The sequence below is a fragment of the Myxocyprinus asiaticus genome, chromosome 3, assembly GCF_019703515.2.
Source record: "Myxocyprinus asiaticus isolate MX2 ecotype Aquarium Trade chromosome 3, UBuf_Myxa_2, whole genome shotgun sequence".
Taxonomy (NCBI): domain Eukaryota; kingdom Metazoa; phylum Chordata; class Actinopteri; order Cypriniformes; family Catostomidae; genus Myxocyprinus; species Myxocyprinus asiaticus.
The window spans coordinates 10122972-10146340 of record NC_059346.1 but is presented as its reverse complement, the minus strand read 5'-3'; the positions used below and the strand labels follow the sequence as shown (position 1 = coordinate 10146340).

Genomic DNA, 23369 nt, shown 5'->3' with positions numbered 1-23369 from the left:
TTAATGTTTTCCTTTCTCAAAAGAAAAAAAAAATTTCCTTTATTTTAGAGCATGTCCTCAATAGTAAGGTAATGATAGTAATGATATAAGGATGCATATAATTGAATTCATAATATTAATGTATTCACGCAGCTCAAGTATTACAGCAATTACAATACAACTACATCATATCATAAATATTCTATTAGTGACTACTGATGGCACTATAGCAACGGATTCACATTTCCCGAGTGGGTGTTAAATTGAAAACATCTCCGCTGCCTCCCTCGTGTGGAACACTGAAGGAGAAGGTGTGCGGGTCACCTGTCATCACTGGCTCATACAGCACTGCGGGAAATTTACATAATCCTCTCTAGTAGTGAGAGAGAGAGAGCAGGCATTGTTTATTATGCTTTGTCATAAATCTACTGGCTTTTGCGCTCATATATATATATATATATATATATATATAAATTATTATTATTATTATTATTATTATTATTAATTTTCAATTGCATTATAATTTCAAATAAAAACAGGCATCATCCAGTGGTTCATAGCTTACACGAAAACAGCAGAATGGCTGCAATGCAATGCTGAACAACGATGGGAGATGTGGATAGGGGCTGTCTTTGATCTTAAAATACCTTCTAACATTAAAACCACACTCCATTGCTTTGATTTCTCCAACCGCTACCAAGTCGCGACAACAAAATCCAGACGTTCCCTAAGCGTGCCACATCGCTACGTGCTAGAGAGCGCACCTTTTCTTCTTTTCCGCTTTACCATCTGTCCCTTTCTTCCATTTCACGCACAAGCAACGGACATTCGCCCTTCAGATGTGCAGCCGTATCCCCCCCACACACACCCACCTCTCTCTCTCTCTCTCTCTGTCTGTCTCTCTCTCTCTCTCTCTCTCTCTCCTCCCGCTGCAGTCCCTTTCTTTTCCCATCCCTCTCCGACTCTGATTCGCACGATGCAGACGCTCCCTAGCGCCGACTGTTTCCCCCCTCCCCCACCCGCAAAGCTCCTGTTTCACTCAAAGATGGCGTCAGCTCTGGAGCCACTGGTCTCTGGCTGCATTTCTCGGGCTTGTTGATGTCTGTGTTTCGAGCGCATTCTGGCACATTCTCCTCGACCACTCGACCCGAGATTCCGGTGAGTAGTTCATAATCAGATGCTAGGTTTAAAATGCTTGTTAGTCCGAGCTGGACTGAACGTGCTTCTGTCTTTCAGGGAAGGAGAAGGTAGGTAGAGGGAATGAGGGGGGAGGGAATCGGGGGGAGTGAGCGAGCTAGCCGAGGCCTAACTACTTCCCTCGGCGGGCCGCGTCTCCTCCGCCACTACCGCAGGCTGTCCGGTTAGCTAGGGATGATGGTTAACAGTAAGATGGGAATGAAATGCTGGAAGGAGCGCTACTGAGCAGTCGAACATCCCGCGTGCGGATTTTTTTCTAGTGCTTATCCGTGGCAGAGATTGGGGCCGCGCGCCGTGTCAAACGTTGGCGGGAGGGGAGGGAGGGAGGGATGGAGGGAAGGAAGGAATCTTGGCATTCTGTTTTAACGGCTGAAGCGCGCTAGCAGCGGTAGTCAGTGGTTACGGGGCATTGTGCGTTTCGTTAGGACGCGCTGTTTCTTAACATAATATCAGGTTGGAACAAACTGTGAAAAATATTCGTCAAGTATTAAGTGTTTAAATCGCAGGCGCTGGTTTGAGAACAGCGGGACGGAGCGGTATGGAGGCAACATTGTCCTCTTCCTCAGCTGCACGTTGCTTGTGTTTTGGATCGTGTGGGAGCTTACAACATCCTCTTTTCAGTTTACATTGTGTGGAAAGCCAAATCATACCCACAATGACCCTTAATGCAAATATTTACAAGCGTTAAAGCATTCAAACTACTGTTTGTAGCCTAATATTGTTTACATTTTCCAGTTCAAGTCCTGTTGCTGCAACAGATAGCTAACTGTGTTTTGGTTGTAGGTTGATATGTTTGTTTACTACTAGCCTTGTGTTGACATTTTTGGCTAGCTTTTCTTGTACCACAGTTTGATAAACCCCTAATTTCAAAATAATATCCCACTATAAGTGTCTATATATACTATAAGGTGTGAAATTGCATTAGGTCAATTTTAAAGTAATAAAAGACATTGCATTACAAAATAGACATTTTATTATGTTTTGATTTTTTTTTTTAAGACAGGGTTGCATATAAACAGTGTTTTTGTTTTATCTCAATCTTATAACTTTATTAATGATGCGTCAGTCATTCTTAGCATAAGGCTATTCGGAATAATCATGTATTGTTATAAACGCAATAAGGTTTTTTAAATGTTTAGAACTGTTAAGCTTTTCATGGGGTGTCTTGTGGTGGCATATTGTTTTGATTTTGTTTAGAATGTCTGCATGGTTGTTACTAGGTAGTATTTACTTTAGCTTGTACTTAAACTGAAGCCTGTTTGATTGTATGTTGTCTAAATGCAGAACTTAAAATTTGCTTGCTCTTGTCACACTTTTCTGAAGCACAGTGTAAAGTTCTAGTTCACTGCTGTTGTGCAGTAGACGCTCATTGATGTGTTGTCATTTATTGAAGGGTTTGTGACATCTGCCTTTAACTTTTCTTTGTCTTTTGCAATTTTATTTTTTGCTTCACCATTGCTACATATTTATTTATTGGTTGTATGGTGTTTATTACTTTGATTCTTACTCTTATCTTTTTGTCTTTGTGTGCATGTTGCAGGAGCTTCTAAAGAAGGTATAGTAAACAGATTTTGAGCCTGCATTGCTTCCTGGACTGAGGAATCTGTTGTGGACCACCCTTCCCAGCTGAGCTAGGAGGAGCTGAGACGAAGGACTGGACTATTGAATGATATTCTCACACTTGAAGCTTTTATTTCCCCAGCGGAAGAAAAGGATATCCATCTGCTTAAGTCCCCAAAGCAATTCCATTTAATTTTTCACAAAGATGCTCCATCTAAACGGATAACACTAAGCACTGGAACTAAGGATTCTACCTGACTCACTGTTTTTGAGACAGGCAGAAAATAAGACACCCAAGGCTCTTTTCAGCTGGCCTATATGGAAACAGTGTTTTGCAATTTTGTTTTCTCTTGGAGTAATTGCTGTGTCTGCCTGTTGCATACCTTCCTCCTTTGCTTTGGTGTGTCCACCCTTCAAGGAGAAGGGTTACTGGGATAAGGGGATCTGTTTTAGGTTGGTTGACTGGGGGGGTGGGGGGTGGGGGGGGTGGGGGGGGGTTTAGGGAGCCTATGCTATGGTGATCGGCTCCCTCTCTAACAGCTTCTGCTTAGGCACAGAGAGCCTTTCTGCACCACCCCGGGACAAAGGATAGCCTCCTAGACGAAAAACAAAGAGGAGGAGGTGGAGGATAAGGCAGCACCAGGGCTGAGGCCACTGGGTGCTTCCTAACGGTTGTAAGAGTGTGTTGGGCTGTGGCCCAACGGTATCGCAGCAACCATGGTGAAGCTGGCCAACCCGTTGTATACGACCTGGATTTTGGAAGCCATCAAAAAGGTGAAAAAGCAAAAGCAACGGCCGTCTGAAGAGCGCATCTGCAATGCTGTGTCAATGTCACATGGGCTTGACCGCAAGACGGTCCTGGAGCACCTTGAGCTCAGTGTTAAAGATGGCTCTATACTCAAGGTGTCAAACAAAGGGCTTAACTCTTACAAGGACCCCGATAACCCTGGACGTTTGGCGTTCCCGAAGCCCAGGGTGGGAGGAGGTGGAGGGAGTTCCAGCACCTCCAGCTCCACCAAAAAACCTAATCTGGACTGGAACAAACTAATCAAGCGCTCTCTGGAAGGGCTTCACGAGCCTGGCGGTTCTTCTTTAAAGAGCATTGAACGCTTTCTGAAATGCCAGGCTGATGTTGCGGGTTTTCTGTCTGGCAGTGGCTCTATGGGGCCAGGCCTTTTCCACCAGCAGCTCCGGCTGGCCCTGAAGAGGGCCGTCGCTCATGGACGGGTGGTAAAGCTAGGCCCGCTCTTCCGTTTGGTTAGCAGAAGTTCTCATAATGATGGGACTGGGTGTGTATCTCTGGATTCTCTGCCACCAGTGCGTCTGCTGCCCCACGAACAGGATCGGGTGAGATCATGAACTTTTATTATGAGTTGAATCACAGTTCTTTAGGGTGGAGTTCTGTTTGTGTGTGCGTGTAGTGCTCCCAGTCCCAGCAAACTTTCAGTTTCTCTTTTCTGATGATCTGTTTTTTACACATTTCACTTCTGTTTTCAGGATAGGCTGTCAACTTTTCAGTAAGCAAAAAGTAGTTAGTCTTTGGCTATGTTCTAAATAGTATACTAACATACTATTGCTTATTCTGCAGTTTGAGGGTGCACAGTGTGGAAATTTTTTGTAAGCATAGAATACCGGGATGACCAACTACATTTCCCAGAATGAGCAGTAAAAGACTGAGCTTACTGTAGTGCATCAAAGCCCTTTCAAGGAAAGTCGTTCCACTCTGCGTTTATCTTTGGAATGCTCTTGGACATCTGTTTTCTATGGATACAAGCGGCATAAAAGTACAGCTCCTATCTGCTTTAATGGGGAAAAACTGAGATCTTTAAAACGGATGGTCAAGATTACGATCAAAGAACATATTTCAAATCAGTAGTTATATCTAAAAACAATGGTATCTTAGATTATGCTTTTCAGCTCAGATCACGCAAAAATATCCAATTCATTTAAATACCAGTGCTCCGTATCGTTCTGACTGTGTGGAGTACTGTATCCCACAATGCTTCAACTTTATCTATTTCTAGTGTGATGAATGAACCATAAGTAATATCAGCTGTGTTATTTTCAACCACTTTCTGGGCTCATTTGATTGGACTTCCAAAAGTTAAGGGAAGTCTTAACTCTGATGCTTTGTTTTTTATTTACACAAGTGTCGCAGGTAGATTACGTTTCTGTGGAGAAAGCCGTTTACTGACCGAGCCGCATGTATACGGGGGTAAAGAGAAAGCCAATAACGCAGTGCATATAAACGCATATGATGATTGCGAGTCTTAAGCAGCTTTCTCACAATAAACGGCTTTCTGGTGTCCATGTATACGAGGCCAGTATTTCTATTGGCAGTAGAGCATATTTGCCCATGACATAAATTTGGGCAATAGGAAACACTTAAAGGGATAGTTCACCCAAAAATGAAAATTCAGTCATTGTTTACTCACATCTGTGTTGTTATAACCCTGAATGACTTTCTTATTCTTAACACAAATGGAGAAATTGTGAAAAAATGTGCTCAGTAATGTCATACAATGGTAGTTAATGGTGACTACCTCATCAAGCTTCAAAAGAACGCAAAAGTATAATTCAGAAATCTAATAAATTATTCAATGAGAATCATAATTATGTAAGCATATGATAAGGTTTGGTGAGAAACTGAAATCGAATGTATTATTTAGTGAAAATATTCATTGACCGTTGATCTCTTGTACGCGTTCATGATAGGGTACGAGAGCAACAGTGCACGCAGCCCTCTCGCGATATTGGGGCGTTTTTAGATAAGTGGTATGATCGCATTCATATTTGCAGGCTCGCGAGCGCAATTATTATGGTATAATGCATTTCTCCTATCTGCATGTGTCCAAATACACCACCTTCAGAGAGCAGCTCACATTCTTCACATCTCTTGCAACGCATCTGCGGGCTCACGGCAGACAAATGCTAATATTCATTACATCATTGCACAGTCAGTGCCTCCGCGGGAGGCAAACAAGTGTTGTTCTTTGAATGGCAAGTTTTCATGGTAAATCCAAAGAGAACTGTTGGGAAAGGTAAATTCCCACAGTGAGGTTTTCGAGTTGTTACCTATTTACAGTGTTAAACAGCTGCTGCTTGTACGCACATTGATGAAGTAATTGGACTGCAGTTTGGACCCAAATAATATGTGAACACAGACCATTGCGGGCAGTGGGAGGGGGAGGAAACTAACTCCGGTTTGGTCCAAGCAATGGATCCAAGTGTGAAAGCACCCTAAGAATCGATCTCGATCTCATCGGCCCACTTTTCCAAGATGATCTAACTAATCTAAATATGAATCAGTAACCAGCCCACAAATGCACACAGCAAACACGAGTCCATCATATCAGCGGAAGAGAAAGTTATGACATTTTGATTAGATTACGAGGTCAGTTTTTTTTTTATAAAATAGCAAATATGCATGGATGAATCATTCACAATAAGACCAGTAACATGCATTAATAAAATAAGGTACATTTTTATTTCAAGCTGGTTTTAAACCGAAATGATCAGCTACACGTGCAAAATGATTGACATCCAGAAAGCACATAAGATTCTTCTGATTGGCTGATCAAAGAATACGTCCACAACCCACATCGTGTTCAATGACACACTTTTTAAAGTTTGATCCACAATAAATGCATAATTTGCACACACCACCTCCCCCGCCCTTCAACCACCATACAACATTGTTCCCGGTGGTAATTACCCTTAACCACCGCGGTGGTGGTAAATTTCCCCTGCAACAGCCCTAATTGGTAGCAACTACTGAAATTTTTATATCCTAACGACCCTAGTAAACAGTATAGAGCTGCATATTTTATAAACAGATGTGGCTTATTTGTCGCATTTTTTTTTTTCATGGAACGCAAACAGAAAATGAAAAACTGTTACACACGATTACTTAAAGCCAATAATCCTGATTAAAACAAGCCCAAATGCTATGTGATACGTGATAGCCGATAATACTGATTAAAACAAGCCCAAATGCTATGTGATACGTGATAGTGTAGTGATGCACCGAAATGAAAATTCTTGGCCGAAACTGAAAATTCTGGACACACTGGGCCAAAACCGAAACCAAAAATAATAATTTAATTTAAGTAAACAAATCCTAAATGTTATATTACATTACAAACGTAATTAAGCCAAGTTTGTTTCACATAAATTCTGCATTTTCTTTGTCAGTGTTTCATACCGAAGTGATGTCTGCTGCTCCCAGTTCCTAATGCCTGCCGGAGACAACGTTTGTCTTATACACAGATGTGACTTATCGGTGCTTTTTTTTTTTTCTCGTCTCAACAATCTGATTTTGATCAGGTGCAACTTGTAGTCAGGTGCGACTTTATTGCCAGAAAATACGATACTATTAAAAAAACAGAAGGCAGTATGGTGTTTACTGTGCAGTATTCAGTTGTTAGTAAGTTAGTATACCATTCCAGAAATACCTGTAGCCTTAAACTGGCTAAAATGTCCAGAAACACTGGCATTCAATTATGGCTGGGCAAAATGGCCAATAAACATCACAAGAAGAAACACTTTATTCCCTGTGACAGCGCTATTGATCTTGAAAATTTTTTGAACTAAATAGAACATAAAAAAACAGTTTAGATAAGTTTTTAGAGTTGTTGTGTTCAGTCGATAGCTGTATTGCATTGTCAGTGCTGTCTTGTTCTCTACACAATGTTATCATTATAACCGTATAGCTAGCTGCTACATAGCGGCTACAGAGCCTGATTGCCAGATTCCATGACTGCCGAGTTGCCTGCTAATACTTCCTAACAGGCTGATTTCTTGACTGAGATAAAGTTAGCTAGTTGTGTGTATAACCACTTGCATTTTTAGCAAGAAGTACCTAATCCGATCGTTTAGATGTAGAACAAATTGAAAATTACTCAAAAGAAATTTTTTTTTTCTTCTATAAATTTTGGTTTCGTCTTTCTGTCTTCTCTGAATCTGAGCATAGTTTAGCCAAAACGCAAGACAGATCATAGTCTAAGAGACCCAATTTTGGTCATCAAAATTTGGTCATCACCATGGTTTTGACAAAATGTGTAGTTACTGTGTTTTTCAGGGCAGGGCAGGCTAGGTCAAAGGCATTCAAAGGAAGTGTATGTTCATTTTTTGAAATATTTTCTATTAGATGGGAGCTCCTATTACTGTTAGCATTCAGATGGCATGTTAATGACTTTTCAGCATTTTTTCCAAGGTTGTCTGTGCTGTACGGTTAGTCTTGGACAGAGTCACAAAATACTACAGTTGTCATTCATCAATGCCTTTCTTAAGCCAGAGAGACGGTAAAAAGAATGAGAGGTCACATGAGCTTTGCTTCCTGCCGTGGCTGCCAGCTGCAAGATGGGCGGTTGTAAGGTGGGTGGGGAGAAAGAAAGAACGTGTGTGAATGAGAGGGTGTGCTTGTTTTTGTGTTTGGAAATGTTGGAGAAGACCAGGCAGAATTGGTTTATTTGTTAAAAAGAAGGGAGAGGCAGGGATAGGCACTGTGTTGGCAAATGTGTGAGAGGTGAGATTGAGGGTTTTGTTAAAATGTGGTGCTGGTAGAAGTAGGGGTGGGCAATATGACCAAAATCTTATATCATGATATCACTAATTTTATATCACCATAACGATATATATCACAATATAGTTCCATGGTTGATGTATAGTTGAAAAAAATCAGCATGACAGATGACCCATAATTGTTGGCGCATGACACATTGTTTTAGCTGTTGTCCTCGTCAGTGCTGGTTAGAATGTCAGACTCTCTTGTCGTTTGAGATGTTTGACTTCCTCCATAGTGCTTTAAGGTAAACACAAAACTCAGTAGAATTCAAATGGGTCAAGCAAGTTTTGAAATTTGTGCCGCGAATTGCGATAGAGAGAAACCGGGTTGAGGAGTGCAATTGTCTGCGGAGCCCAGTCTGGAAGGATGCTGGAATCGCACGCACTTTCATTCTTCAGAGATAGCGAGCAAAAATCATGTGAAACATAGCTGCGTGTGTCTGATGAGAAGCATGTTCAGAACGTGAGATTAATGTATTTTAATTTGCTTTGGCGACCGCTGAAAAATGGTCAGTACCTAAAAACCCTGTTTCTTCAGTTCTCTCAGTCTCACATAAAGCCGCTCCTCCATTTCACCGATAAAATATGTACCGCGTACAAGTGAATAGAATGAAGTGCACATTTCTTGCACGCCGTTGCGGTTTTGCGTAAACCAATCCAAAATGTATACCGGTTGCCAAATTTCTACCTGTTTATCATGTCTACCGGTATATCGCCCACCCCTAGGTAGAAGAGATCCACACATGCTCAGTCTGATAAACTCCATACCACAGTGTACTAGAGAGAGGGATGTAGAAGGAGAGATAAAGGCTGAACAGCAGACATACAGGCGACAAGAGCAGTATAATACACACCCACTTTTTTGTAACCTGATAAATGGCAGCTCTGCCTTATGCTCCCCAGAGGCTAAACACACACATTCACACACACCCACCCCTCCTATCACATCTAATACGGTCACATCCATGATATGCACTGTAGGGTGTTGGCTGTCAGAATGATGCCATGCTAAATTTGAGCTCCAAGTTTGTGGCTGTTTAAGTCTGTGTTGTGATTAAGGACCTGATTTTGAAGACATTACATGACCACTGCACTCTGTGTGTGTGTGTTGTGTCTGGCTCAGGAATTAAGATTCCCACAAGTGTTTACAACATTGAAATCGCATGACCACTACAGGCAGGATCTTTGGGCGACAACAATTGAAGAAAAGACTTTGCTCTTTTCTTATTTTAGATTGGATTGCTGTGGTGGTGACATGTTGGTGATGCCAAATTCCTCAAATATTTTATAAGTCTCATGTTGCGGAAGTAGTGCATAGTAGAGAAATATAAACTTATTCTGCTTATTTGTTAACTGCTGCAGTTATTACATTTAGAATGCATTGGGCCATATTTAGGGTACTTTATGTCTTAGCCTATGTTTGTTTGCACCTGAACCAGAATTTGATTGCCCCTCCTCCCCTCAGCTAGTTTGTTTCACAGCAGCATGAACTGCATTCTTTTCCAAACCATGATGCATTAGCAATTTCAATGTTTTAGTCAATGTGAGGATTATTACTTGCATTTGTTTACATTTGTCCATCACAATGCATGTACAGTGTTTCGCTTAGGATTACTTTCAGCAGCAGTGCTGTTGTGCGCGTGTCCACAAGCCCGCAACGCCGGACCCTTATTAACACATGTTGGTCAAAGAATAGCTTAAAACGGGTTTCAAACTCAATTTCAGCCAGTGCCACATCAGGGTTTATTTGTGCCCTTAAAGGGCCTGTTGAAAATGTGGCACCAGCACCTGCTTTGGTAGCACCCATGCAATTACCAATAATATTACATGCTATGTGCATTGAAATGGACATTTGACAGTACAGCATTGATTTTGAGGTTTGGATGCAGGTGAAAATTATGATAACAACAGTAACGTGTGTAAAAAATGAACACCTAAATTTGATATGGCTAAATTGATATATTCTGACAGTGTGATTAAGTTGTGTCTTTAAAGATTCCTTTCATCAGGCTCCTACTGATTAAACTACAGTCTTCTCTTGGAATTTCTGAAGGCAAACAAAACAACTTCCATTTTCCTACATTCAGAGAGCATTACAAAAGTGTAGATTTTACACAGATGGAAAACTGATATCTTGGTCCATAATGATGAAAATGCACCATAGTTCTTCCATAGTATCCATAGTTTTAACAATAATATTTGTTATAGTTCATGGTAACCACAGGTAAAACCATGCATGGCTCCTCACTTCCATGATTAGTAACTATGGCTTCTATATAAAGAACTATGGAAAAAACAGCAGTCTAAACACAACCCAATTCCGAAAAAGTTGGGACAGTATGAAAAATGCTAATAAAAACAGAGTAATTTGTAAATTATATTCACCCTTTGCTATATTGAAAGCACTACAGATACACATTATATGATAGTTTTATTTATATGATGTTTTACCTTGTGAATTTAGTTTTTTTGAAAATGTACAGAAATTTCAAATCATGCAACACGCTCCAAAAAAGTTGGGACAGTCGAGTGTTTACCACTGTAAAACATCACCATTTCTTCTAATAACACTTATTAAGCATTTGGGCACTGAAGACACAATTTTGTTAAGTTTAGAAAGTGGAGTTTTCCCCCATTCATCCATTATGCAGGTCTTCAGCTGCACAATTGTACAGGGTCTTCGTTGCCGTATGGCAGGGGTCAGCCTTTTTGACATGGAGTGCCATTTTTTATTTTCCTGGTTAATGGCTGTGCATAATCAAAATATAATGCATCATATTTTGTCATAATGTGAAGATTCGCTGCCCAACTCAATGAAAGAATGTGCACAACGTGCATCTGTCTGTTCTTCCTTCAGGTTACCTTAGTAATCTTAGTAAGCGCGCACCAGTTGTTTTAGTGACTGTCTGAACCGTCTGTATTCAAATCGCAGATGGCTTAACAGGAGACGCCATAACCATCGCGTCTATAATATGCAATATAAGTTGAAGTTCAGTTTTGAAGACACTGCATTCTGTTCTATCTAGTTGCGCTCTGTCTAGCTGTTTGAAACACTCGCCTGCTGTATATGCGTTGAGTCCACTGCCACACGCCTAGTCTGTGTTTGTGTTTGTGTGTGTGTGTGTGTGCATGTATATTGTTGTTGCTGTGGTGATTCATGAAGCTTTCCATTCAACTCGGAGAGTCAGAATTTCCACCTTTCAACTGGGGAAAGTGCAACGGAATGACACTTTATGTCAGACTTCTAACTTGGAAACTTGTGCGAAAATCTTCAACTCCCATTTCGTCGATGCTGGGGCCGGATTCACGAAAATTTTCTTAAGAAAAGAAATTAAGAAAGTTCTTAGGATAAATTATAAGAAGTTCATAAGAATGTTCTTAAGTGCAATTCTTGAAAAATTCTTAAGAACTTCTCAAATATTTTCTTAAGAATAAAAAGACAGGCTTTGACGTTGTCTGATCAGCCTGCTAATGGAGTTGCCTTGTCTAATAACCTACAACAAATTCAATACTTCAACACTGGTAAATTGTTACGATAAATGTATCTATTAACCTTTTTATATTATTTATTTATTTATTTATTTAAGTAGCAAGCGCCTCGTGATTTTTTTGAATGTAAAGTGCATGAGATGTGTTAGTTTAACGACATTAACCGTCAAAGGAGAATTTACTTGCTGCTAACCATTTGATAACTTTTAATTTGACATGGAAGAAAAGAAAAGAAACAAAAACTTCAGTAGACTAGAGCTCAGGAAATTATTACAAGGAAAAAGTTATCCTTGGGTAGCTTGATAATAATATCACGTCAGAAAGTACGAGGCGGGTAAATGGGAAAAGGTTGCGGAGGCTGTATCCACTGTGCCCAACTCCGAGAGGGATGTGAATAGGGGGTGAAAAAGAAAGTCTCAGCTTTCTAATGTTATAATTATGTTTCTATGAACTCTAAAGATCGCGGAGAGCGCTATATGCAGCACATCCATTTGAATTAGCATGATTGGTCAACACATTAATAAGCTTCAAAACAACATTTATTGTTTGAATTTGGTGATAACATTTACGTGGTTTGAAAGCTGAAAATAAAAACATAATTAAACACAAAACAGTCAAAAAAATTGTTTGGTCTTTAAAAACATTTCTATTTCTAGGGAGGTTTACAGTCAGTGACAAACATTCACTTTTATTAAACAGTATCCATTAACAAGTCAAAGTTTTTATATGAAATGATAATAAAATGTGTTTCATCGTTTTCATGATCAGTCATTGCTGCTACATCCGAGTACTCGTGCCCATCCCTAATACAGACACTGGCTTTTGGACCTGACACCTATAACAGCTTGGACGGTCCTTTTCCTTTTTGGCCTGGAGAACACAATGGCTGTGTTTTTCAAAAACTATTTGAAATGTGGACTCATTGTAGTGATGCACCGAAATGAAAATTCTTGGCCAAAACTGAAAATTGTAGACACACTGGGCCAAAACCAAAAATAATAAAGTAAACAAATTCTAAATGTTATATTACATTACAAACTTAATTAAGCCAAGTTTGTTCCACAAATTCTGCATTTTCTTTGTCAGTGTTTCATACTGAAGGGAAGTCTGCTCCCAGTTCCTAATGCCTGCCAGAGACAACGTTTGTCTTGGATGTGACTTATCTGTGCTTTTTTTTTTTTTCTCTTCTCAACCTGATTTTGATCAGGTGCAACTAGTAACAGCTTGGATGGTCCTCTTCCTCTTTGGCCTGGAGAACCTGTGTTCTGTGTTTTTCAAAAACTATTTGAAATGTGGACACGTTGGACCAAAAAACACTGTTCCACTGTTCTACTTTCCATCTAAGATGAGACCGAGCCCAGAGAAGTCGGCATCGCTTCTGGACAGTGTTGATGTATGGCTTCTGCTTTGCATAGTAAAGTCAACTTGCATCTGTGGATGCAGTGGCGAGTGATGTTGACTAACAAAGGTTTACTTAAAGGGAATCCCAAGCCCATGTTCATGATATCCATTACAGATGAATGACATTTAAGACACTGAGGTCTGAGTAATCGGAGATCACATGCATTCAGAAGTGTTTTTTGTCTTAACCTTTACGCACTGAGATTTGACCAGATTCCTTGAGTCTTTTAACTATATTGTGCACTGAATTGCCCAAAATCCTTCCAATCTGTCTTTGGGGAACATTGTTCTCAAAGTGCTGGATTATTTTCTGAAGCATCTTTTGGCAAATTGACATGATCAATGATCCTTGCTCTTGAAGGACAAGGCTGTTTTTGGAGGCTCCTTATATACTATGACGCAATTGCCTCACCTGTTTAACATCTCCTGTTTCACACCTTGTTATTTCAACTCGTCAAATTGTTATTAGTCTTAAAATTGCCCCTGTCTCAACTTTTTTGGAGCGTGTGCAATCATCTGATTTGAAATTACTGTACATTTTCAAAAAACTATGAAATTCACAAGGTAAAACTTCATATAATGTGTAGTTGTAGTGCTTTCATTATAGCAAAGGGTGAATATAATTTGCAAATCACTCCTTTTTGTTTTTATTAGCATTTTTCATACTGTCCCAACTTTTTTGGAATTGGGGTTGTACATTTAGAAACTTTTCTGCCACAACTACTATAGTTAATACAGTACAGTTAGAGTTACTACACTAAATCCATGGTGCATTTTTGTAAGTGTTGTGATTTTAGAATTGAAAAGCCTTCTAATTTGTTTTCTCCTGTTTTATTTGTCAGTGCCGTTTAGAATGTGGGGGCTGTTTGTTTTAAACTAGTTTCATCACCGAAACAGAGTTTTGCAACAGACAGTTCTATACCACATTCAAACGGGTTTCGCAATCCCTGCTGCACATCTCACTGATTCACAAGCGCATTTAAAATAGTCTGTTCGGTTGAGACCAGTCCGCAAATTACCTCACCTGCTCTGCGCTCATGCTGCTTTATCCATGATTGATAATTGTGTTGATAATTGACCCGTGTAGCGCTGTTTCATTCCGCTTTTGAAGTGAGCAAAATGCACTCCAAACTGATTGTTTAGTGAAACATTGTGATCCCCTGCTATACTATTTTTCAGAAATGAGCTCACGGGCCACTTGAAATGAAGCGAGTTTGACATACAAGTTATGCGGTGACATCACTGAGTATATGCATGTATTTGTGTGTGGTGGGGTCTCTTTCGCAGTGTACAAAGCGCACATCTAACTGGGGCTGGCAAGCATTATTTTGCGTCAAGAATATTAAATGAACCATGTGAAATCCCAACATCGGCGCTCATAATTCAGCAGTGGCACAGTGCCACTGCAAAATGCATATAGGGGAAACACTGCATGTAGGTTCAGAAAAGTTCAGAACAGTTATTGCATGTGTTTCTGGTTATATTAATAACAGACTACTACAATCTTGATAAAATTAGCCAAAATAGGCAATAAACACAATGAACAGGTGATGTTTAGAACTTTGTGTAGGACGGGTGTTCATATTTAACAGGACTCTGCAGTGCTTTCTGTGGAGTTCTGGGAATTCTATGTGGCTCTGCTGATAAATAACCACAAAATATATGTAATTGCAATTAGGGGTGGTTAAATTTTTTTTGAATTTCCAATAAATCATGATCTTCATTTGAATGATCTTGTTATCGATTCTTAAATCCCAGGATCGATCTTTTACTCTATGCAACCAAAAACCGCACTGTGCAACTAAAGTCTGTGATAAGCCTCTGCTTAATACATTTTCACATTTCACTTACCAGTGATTGAGTTGTATAGTGGGTAAGAAGTTTAGCACCGAGATCCCTTCACTGCGCATTGTGCGTAAAAGTTTCATTTGACTAGTTCTGTGAAAGGTGTGTCCACAGCTAAAGCCACCCAATCCATTTGTCATTGAATAATGTCTCTTTTAATACCCTTGTCTGTTCTTTACAGTCAGTTCTTGACCAAAAACAATGAAAAAAGAAACATTTAATTTATATCACACATGGTATGAATGTGACTCCACTCTCGGTAATAAATGCTCAACCAAAACACTTCTGTGAGATGCTCGCTAAACTTGCTGCTATTCTTAAAGAGACAGTAACATTTAAGCACTTGTTCCACAAATCAATATAAATACTTGTAAACAGTACAAATTATGCATGTAAATAATAAATGTAACTATATACACTCACTAAGCACTTTATTAAGAACACCTGTACACCTATTTATTTATGTGATTATCTAATCATCCAATCGTGTGGCTGCAGTGCATAAAATCATAAAACATGATCTCAGTGATTTCGACCGTGGCATGATTGTTGGTGCCAGATGGGCTGGTTTGAGTATTTCTGTAACTGCTGATCTCCTGGGATTTTCACGCACAGCAGTCTCTAGAGTTTACTCAGAATCATGCCAAAAACATCCAGTGAGCAGCATTTATGTGGACGGAAACACCTTGAAGAGGGAGATCAAAGGAGAATGACCAGACTGGTTCGAGCTGACAGAAAGGTTACGGTAACTCAGATAACCACTCTGTACAATTGTAGTGAGCAGAATAGCATCTCAGAATGCACAAAATGTCAAACCTTGAGGCAGATGGACTACAACAGCAGAAGACCACATCGGGGCACTTTTATTAGGACCATTGTGTTCCCAATAGAGCTTAGTGAGTGTATATATGCAGTATAATAAATGCAATTTCAAGACATCATATTTATTAGTGGAAAACATGGATTTGTAAATTTTTTTAAATGATGAAAAACTCCATTTCTTTCATATGTATGCAAAATGGACATTATTACTGATCAAAGTCAATCAAATTAAGAACTCTGTGTCAATACACACAGCCCTAATTGCAATTCACTTCCAGTCCAGGTTGCTTTTGCATCATCAGCACTCTGTATAGGGCTGTCAAATTAAAATCGAATCTTCGTGGAATTTAAGAGAAAAAAAAAATGCACATTCGAATGCTAAAACTGTGTATTTGAATTTTGGATATGTGCCAAACACTGACGATGACTTCAGATCGATTGCATTCTTGCACTAAAAAGGCTAGACACAGTGCAACAAATACAGTTTAACAGAAAGTAGGTGTCTCAAGATGCTTTTTAAAGTTCTTTTTAATAAGAAAATGTATCTAAAAAACAGCACCAGCTCGAGATGCTGAATAGACAAAAACAAAGTGAAACGAAGACGTTCGTCTAGTGCATTTTACATAGAAAAGCAAATGGATGGTTGCAAAAGCGTTCGGTGCGAACAGCCCTTTACAGTTGGTGTCTTGATCTCTCATAAGGGTTTCTCAGATTAAGCAATGAGTTTTTTTAAACGCTTTGTCAGGAAAGTAGTTCAAATTGGAAATGTGTGTTTCGAGATTCTCACGTTCTGTTCCATCTGTTTGAACTGCCCCTGGCCTGTGCTCATAGTCTGATCCGCTTCACCACCGAGTTCAGCCGAATACAGCTGCTATCTGGGAAATCTGCTACCCTATATACAACTGTAATGAATAAAAAACAAAGTGGTATTTCACTGTTATTATGTTTTATGTCTGGGGTAGTATAATGTGGCATCATTGCCAGTGTAACACCATGTGGACTGCCTGTTGAAGCGTTTCCTCCCTCATTTTACTTTTGTCTTAACATTTGAGAATATGTAAAAATTCCAATTTAGTTTTTCTGCCCAATTGACAGCCCTACTCTGTAATGTGGTTTACATGCTGCAAATTGCAGATCAAAGACTTGAGTGGTTCTTTATGGTCAATGAAACACAGGTTTGCATTAACTCTAATCACCCTTATTTAGTCCGAGCAAAATACATTTGGGCCTGTTTTCTCCACTCCGTTAACACCAGCATTTATTAAAATACATTTGTTTTTTGTAAAATCTTTGGTAGTTAAGGACCAGTGTCACCATCCCCTATGAAAATAACAAAGCTGTTTTGAACTTTGAGTTATTTACTATGAGTAGATGAATGGACTTGTTTTTTCATAAGCAGATGTGTTTTAGAGATGGTGGCTTTCAGTATTGCAGTTGGCCGTTTAAAGCAGCATATTGCTTACTGTTCCCGTGCAGCCTGTATAAGATCATTGAGGGTTATACTAAAGTGCAAAGAGGAAGGGAGCAAAACAAATGGGCAAAGCACTGGCTGTGACCCCGGTATGGAGGAGGGATTTGTGTAGTCAACACACAAATTACTGTGTCACACTCCTCCATTTAAACATGATCGCAGACCCGCTTACATGTTCTTCCTCTAATAGGGGGTCATTGCTAGGGCAAATGTGGGTAGTGGGAGGGGGGCCAGAGTCAAACAAGGGGCATGGATGTATAGCTAGGAAATCTGTGTGTATATAGGACATTAAGTGGGCTGGTCCTGATGAGAGGGTTTTGTGTAAGAGGGATGGCAGCCTCGTGTTGCCCTTTCACAGCAGAAAGCTCCAGGGTTGAAGGAAAGTTCCTCGGGCGGTCATTCCAGGGATGTGTGAAAATTCTGATGCCTTTCAGAATTAACTGATAGTAGTTTATGTTCAGTTCATATTCAGTCTAAGGAGAAACATAAATATGGGCCCCCTATGTTATGGTCATCAGGAGAAGCTGTTTTGTAAAACTCTGTTTTCTTATTACCAAGCCACATGAAATCTGTGCCACCAGAACTCCATAGAAAGCTTTGTAGAATTCTAACAACTCATTCAGAGTTCTACACGTCAAGCCCCTTTGTGTTTGTTATTAAAAACATTGGCGACTTTGCGGCACTCTTTGCTCCATTTACCACATTTTACCATATATGTCATTTTTGCAGAATTCTGCATATGTTCTTCCAAAATCAATACAGTCTACAGATTCGATCTTGTCCTACTCATTATCTTAAAATTCCTTATAAAATTATAAACTCAAAAGTTTTAGCTCCTAAAGTAAATAGTCTGCTCTCCAGCTGGAACTGTGGCCTAGCGTTAGTGCATGTGTCTGACACATTGAGCCATGGTGCTCACACAGGCAGTGTGAATTGAAGTCAGACTTGCATAATTTCTCAACCCATTACCCCTTCTCCCCATTACCTGTCACCTAAACATGTCAATAAAAGTGACAAAAAGGTCAAAAGCATTGTAAAAAAAGAGATTGCACCCTTGTTTTCTTTTTCATTGGAAGTCATATGTTTTACACTTCCTCTAATCAAATAAACAGCACTGTTGTAATTACCTGTACCCTTTAACCTATCAGCACTAACAAGCTAGTACTTTTTCACCTTTTTTCCTGTCTCAAAATTAAGCAAAGTAAGGAATAGAGGGAATACTGGAGATGTGAATACAAAACAGCCCTGGACATTGATTAAATGTCTGATAGGTAATCAGTGTTGCCCCTTTTGTCCTGGCTGCTACGGTGTGGTATGAGATGACCAAAAAAACGTTACTGGAATATAGAGAGACTTAAAGCACTTGAGTGTAACCATTAGCAACACCAACCGTCCTTCATCACTCTTTAAGGATCTTAATATTACTGATACATTAGAGGTATTCGCTAGAATATCAGAGTGGTTGTTTACACACATCCTAACCCTGTGAGAATGCAATAAATCGAATTCCTGTCATGTTACTCTGGATTTTGTTGTTGTTGTAACCAGCCATGATTAGGCCCTTTCCCACCTACAGTCCTGGTACTTTTCTTTTAGTAACTTTCTAGATGAGAACTTGTGCGAGAAACGGAACACCCGAGGAGACATTTCCCCTGTTGCATTCACATAGTTACCAGCATAGTGACGTCATCTTGTATCGACTATTTTTCTTTTTACATGGTTGGAACGTGCGATTCAATAGCAACAACAACACCAAAATCAACAACACTGACCGAGGACGCCGGGATCAGAGTTACACTTTTGTTAGGGATGTTTTACACAAGCTTTGGCTGCATCTGAAAACGTAGGCAGCTGCCTAATCAGTTAATGGTTTAAACAACAGCGTTTTTGGATGAATGGAACTCTAAAGGAATACAGAACAGTTTAAAAAGCAACTTATTTCATCCTACCTCCTTATACAGCCACCCGAAGGCAACTTTTTCGGATGCAGTCTGTGTCTTTAGATTACAGTTTAAACTGGGCGACAGAAGCTGTTCTTGCGGAGCTCCGTGCTGCTGCAGCCAGAGAGGAGAGTGGAGGCGGTCAGACTAACACACAGCATGCGCTGAATTTAGTGGACAACATGTTGAAAATGCACTATAAACCTATTTATCAACACAATTTTTTTTACAATAAAGGCTTTTATGACTCGACATAAATTACTGTACTGAAATACTCATTGATTTAAAGATGTCTTGATGCAAGTTAGTTACGCAGTAACAGGCATACAGTTCTTCCCTCATGTAAACTAGATTTCATAACTGTTTAGTTTATAATCGAGTTCAATTACCCAATCTCGACAAACATCTGATTATTTATATCCATCATCCCAGGAAAAATTTGATGTAGTAATCCAGAAATCACTTTTATTTTCTGTGTTTTCACACACTGCAAACAGTACAGATGCGATGAAAACTCAAAGCGTATCTCCCGATGAAGTTACACACAGTATTTACAGTATGTGAAACAGGTGATCCTCTTTGTATATTTTTTTTTTTATTTATTTTTTTTTTTATTTCTGTTAAGGGAATTGTAAAATTAGTCCAATCCTCTGAGTAGCAGGCTAACGGCTAGTTGTTTACAAATGGCGGCTGTGGACTTTTCTCAATGCTTTGTGTGTCATAGGTTTTAGACCAATCAAAGGCTGCAGCACCTGCCACAGTCCCTATATGCCCCCAAAGTACCTACTCCAGAGTAGGACCTAAAAATCCCCCTAAAGCGGTTCGGAGGAACTATAGTCCCTAGAGGTGTGAATCTTCACTGGCCTCACGATTTGATTACAATTCAAAGGGTAACGATTCGATTACAAATGATACATGATACATCTTTTCCTCTTATCAATAGGCAAGTTTATTTATATAGCACATTTCATACACAATGATAATTTAAAGTGCTTGACAAAAGCAATATAAAGAAAATACAAAATACACAATTTTAAACCAATTAAGAACCAGAAATAATAAAAATAGTAATAAAATATATACATTTTTAATTATTAAAATAAGAAAAGTAAAAGCTGTTGTATAAAATACACACACTTGAACTTTTTTTAAATTTTTTTTAAATTGTTTTTATTTAAAAGCTATTTTTAAAAATCAGAACAAGCCTCGATACATAAATACTATTAAATACTTAAACTGATTATATTAAAATATTTTTGTTTTGTTTAAGGCATTGTTAATTTTTTAAATTGTATTTTATTTAAATTAAATGTAATCTATGCCAAGCCTATTCATTTTTATTTTTAACTATAACCACAACTACAAGTTGCTTGTCCAGGATTAGATATCTGCTTCTGTAAAAGTACAGATGTCAGCTTCTCTCCTCACCAGCACCGGTGATAGTAAAGCTATTTAAATAGCGGGGTTGTTGCTTCAGAAATGTATCAAGCATCTCGTATGCACTGTTGCATCTATTTTCTCTGCTATTGGAAGTCTCAGATCGCATGACCCTATCGCAAACACTACGATGGATTTCAAACCAGTCATCAGGTGAGCACAATGTCTCAACAAATGAGAGACTGGCAATAACAGTTGTTTGTTGACGCTATCACGAATAAACTCTCCCGTTGCTATGTGCGTAGGTCTGTGAATGAATTTTGGGATCATGCTGTCATTCGGGCATGGATGGTTGTGTGGTTGATACACCTAATTTACAAACAGCTTTGTTCGTGCGCTCTGCTTAAGTATGCTCGTCTAATGGCTGTATTTGTTTGTAGCATCTCACTCTGTCTCTGGCGCACGCCACTGTGCTGCCACGGTTTAAACTGAACTCCGAATCTTTTCTGAATATTTTGAGAATCGATTCAGAATCGTTGGAGAGAGAATCGCGATGTATCCCTGAAATGATTTTTTTCTCCAACGCCTAATAGTTCCTTAGGTGCGAAAGCGACAAAGTACTAGTCTCGGGGGAAAAGTACCTAAAACTGGCTTTAGTACCTGCAGTGGGAAAGGGCCTATTGTGACAAGAAGCATGCCATAATATTTTGTTATTTGTTTTTGTTTTCATGTTTCATTGTGACCGTGGATAGCCTTTCCCTCTGTGAAATCTCATTGGTGCAAAATCCCATTGCATATTTGTTCACATTATGTGTTTATAGTAGTGAAATGGCTGTGACTTTGTGTCATTTGGCAGTATTTTGCTTTCAGAGTGATGACAAAATAAGAATTTGATGCTAGAAACTTGTCTAATTAGGATGTGTGAAGGTATTATTTATTTATTTATAAAAAAAAATTTTTTTTAAGAGATTGAAAATGCAAGAGATCTTGCTGGAATGTTTTGCTATATTTGAAATATTTAATATTTCATGAGCGCACAGAAGTTTAATAGAAGTAAAAAAATAAATAAACATTAAATCCAAGAATGGATCCATCTTTAAACCATTTCTGTGCCTTGCATCATGTAGGCTAAATGTCTTAAATATTTACCCTTAAAGGACTTTTAAGCAGCATATGATCAGCATGCCCTATGATGGATTTGAACTTGACAAGGCTGAATGTGATTTAGCCGACATTTGCGCACGCACATTCTCTGCTTCATTACAATCTGCTGTAAGATATAATTGCTACAGCCTGTTATTTGTGTAGTCACTAGTATGACCTCCAAGCCTGGAACCCTTACTTTCAATAGTAGGCTATAACAGGAATGGGCTGCATCCCACTTCACACAAACTCACAATTAATTTTGCCATCACCCTGAGACTTGAACAAACCAAAGGACTTTGTTTGTCATTGCTTTGCAAGTCAGCGGGAGGTATTTTGGCAGTTGCACCTGATCTGAAAGGTGTTTTATTGTTTATAATGCTTTGAAAGCTCTGTTAGTAACCGAGGAAGTCCTACTGTTTATGAAATAAATATAAAGTCTGCATGTGCTCTGTCAAAAGAAGCTACCATCAAAACAAACTGAAAGGTCTTCTCTCCATAAAAGCTTCTCCCAAAATAAAAGCTAGTAATTGAAGCATTGCTAAAGAAATGTTTTACTGCTATATAGTAAATTGTAATATTTAATTTAGTAGTAGTATTAATAATAATTACCTTATATTTAAAGAGAACCTATTATGGTTTTTCAAATATTACCTTTCATGTAGTGTGTTATATAGCTGTTTGTGAATGTAAAAAAAGTCAAAAGTGCACGACAAATGGAGTTATTGACTCCCAAAAGAAGGAACCGATCCTAAACACCTGAAACGAGTCGTTAGTAATTCCAGACTTACTTCCTGTACTAACCTACGTAATTTGGTAATAAAAAACCCGTCTCTGGTCTTCATTGGCTGCTCGCGAACAGCTTTGACCCGCCCTCAAACACTACACTAAGCGGTAGACCAATCACAACAGACTGGGACATCTGACCAATCAGAGCAGAGTAGGCTCTCTGAAAGGAGGAGTTTAGAATGAATCCTTTAGAACGGATCATTGAACGAGTCGTTTTTTGACACTGGGGAAAAAAAGGTAATGCAATTTAACTTATGAGCAAATTAAAGTGTTTTTTGACCTTGGATGCATGTAAATCTATTGTATGAGACCTTTAAACCACCAGTTTAGTTAAACTTTAAAAACACTGCGACAAGGGAATTTGGGAAAAAGTAAAACGGAATTTGAAAAAAATAAAACAAATTTCATAGGGCCCTATATAAGGAATATGAAACACCTAAGCTCCACACGATTCTCATTTTTGTCATAATCGTGCAGCCATATCATCTGGTACGATGCATGGTGAGAGAGAGCATTTAGAGGAGCAGGTCAAGGCAAAAACACATTCCATAAACCCTTTTAAAAGGTGTGCCATTGTTTTGGTCCCATACAGAACTAGTGGGACTGTGAGAGCTTATCTTACCTGTATTGTTTTTTTGTTTTTTTTGTGTTTTTTTTTTTCTTCTCACTTTCACTCACTTGTTTATGTTGGGGTGTGTGTCCAGCTGTCTCTGTGCATTGATCAGTGTGGTTGTGGGTGATGGGTAAGGGGCTGCACAGGCAGGTGAATGCAGAAATTAGATTCACATGTT

At 39.1% G+C, this 23369-nt stretch overlaps 1 protein-coding gene across 1 annotated transcript in view; it reads left to right on the top strand.

Moving 5' to 3' along the window:
• The first annotated feature begins 3244 nt into the window (after positions 1 to 3244).
• LOC127425275 (histone acetyltransferase KAT6A-like) overlaps positions 3245 to 23369 on the top strand; it is a 65706-nt gene continuing 45581 nt past the window's right edge. The window contains exon 1 of the mRNA XM_051671035.1: positions 3245 to 4083. Within this exon, the coding sequence (XP_051526995.1) occupies positions 3454 to 4083 (630 nt within the window). The 5' untranslated portion in view covers positions 3245 to 3453. The remainder of the gene's footprint in view (positions 4084 to 23369) is intronic.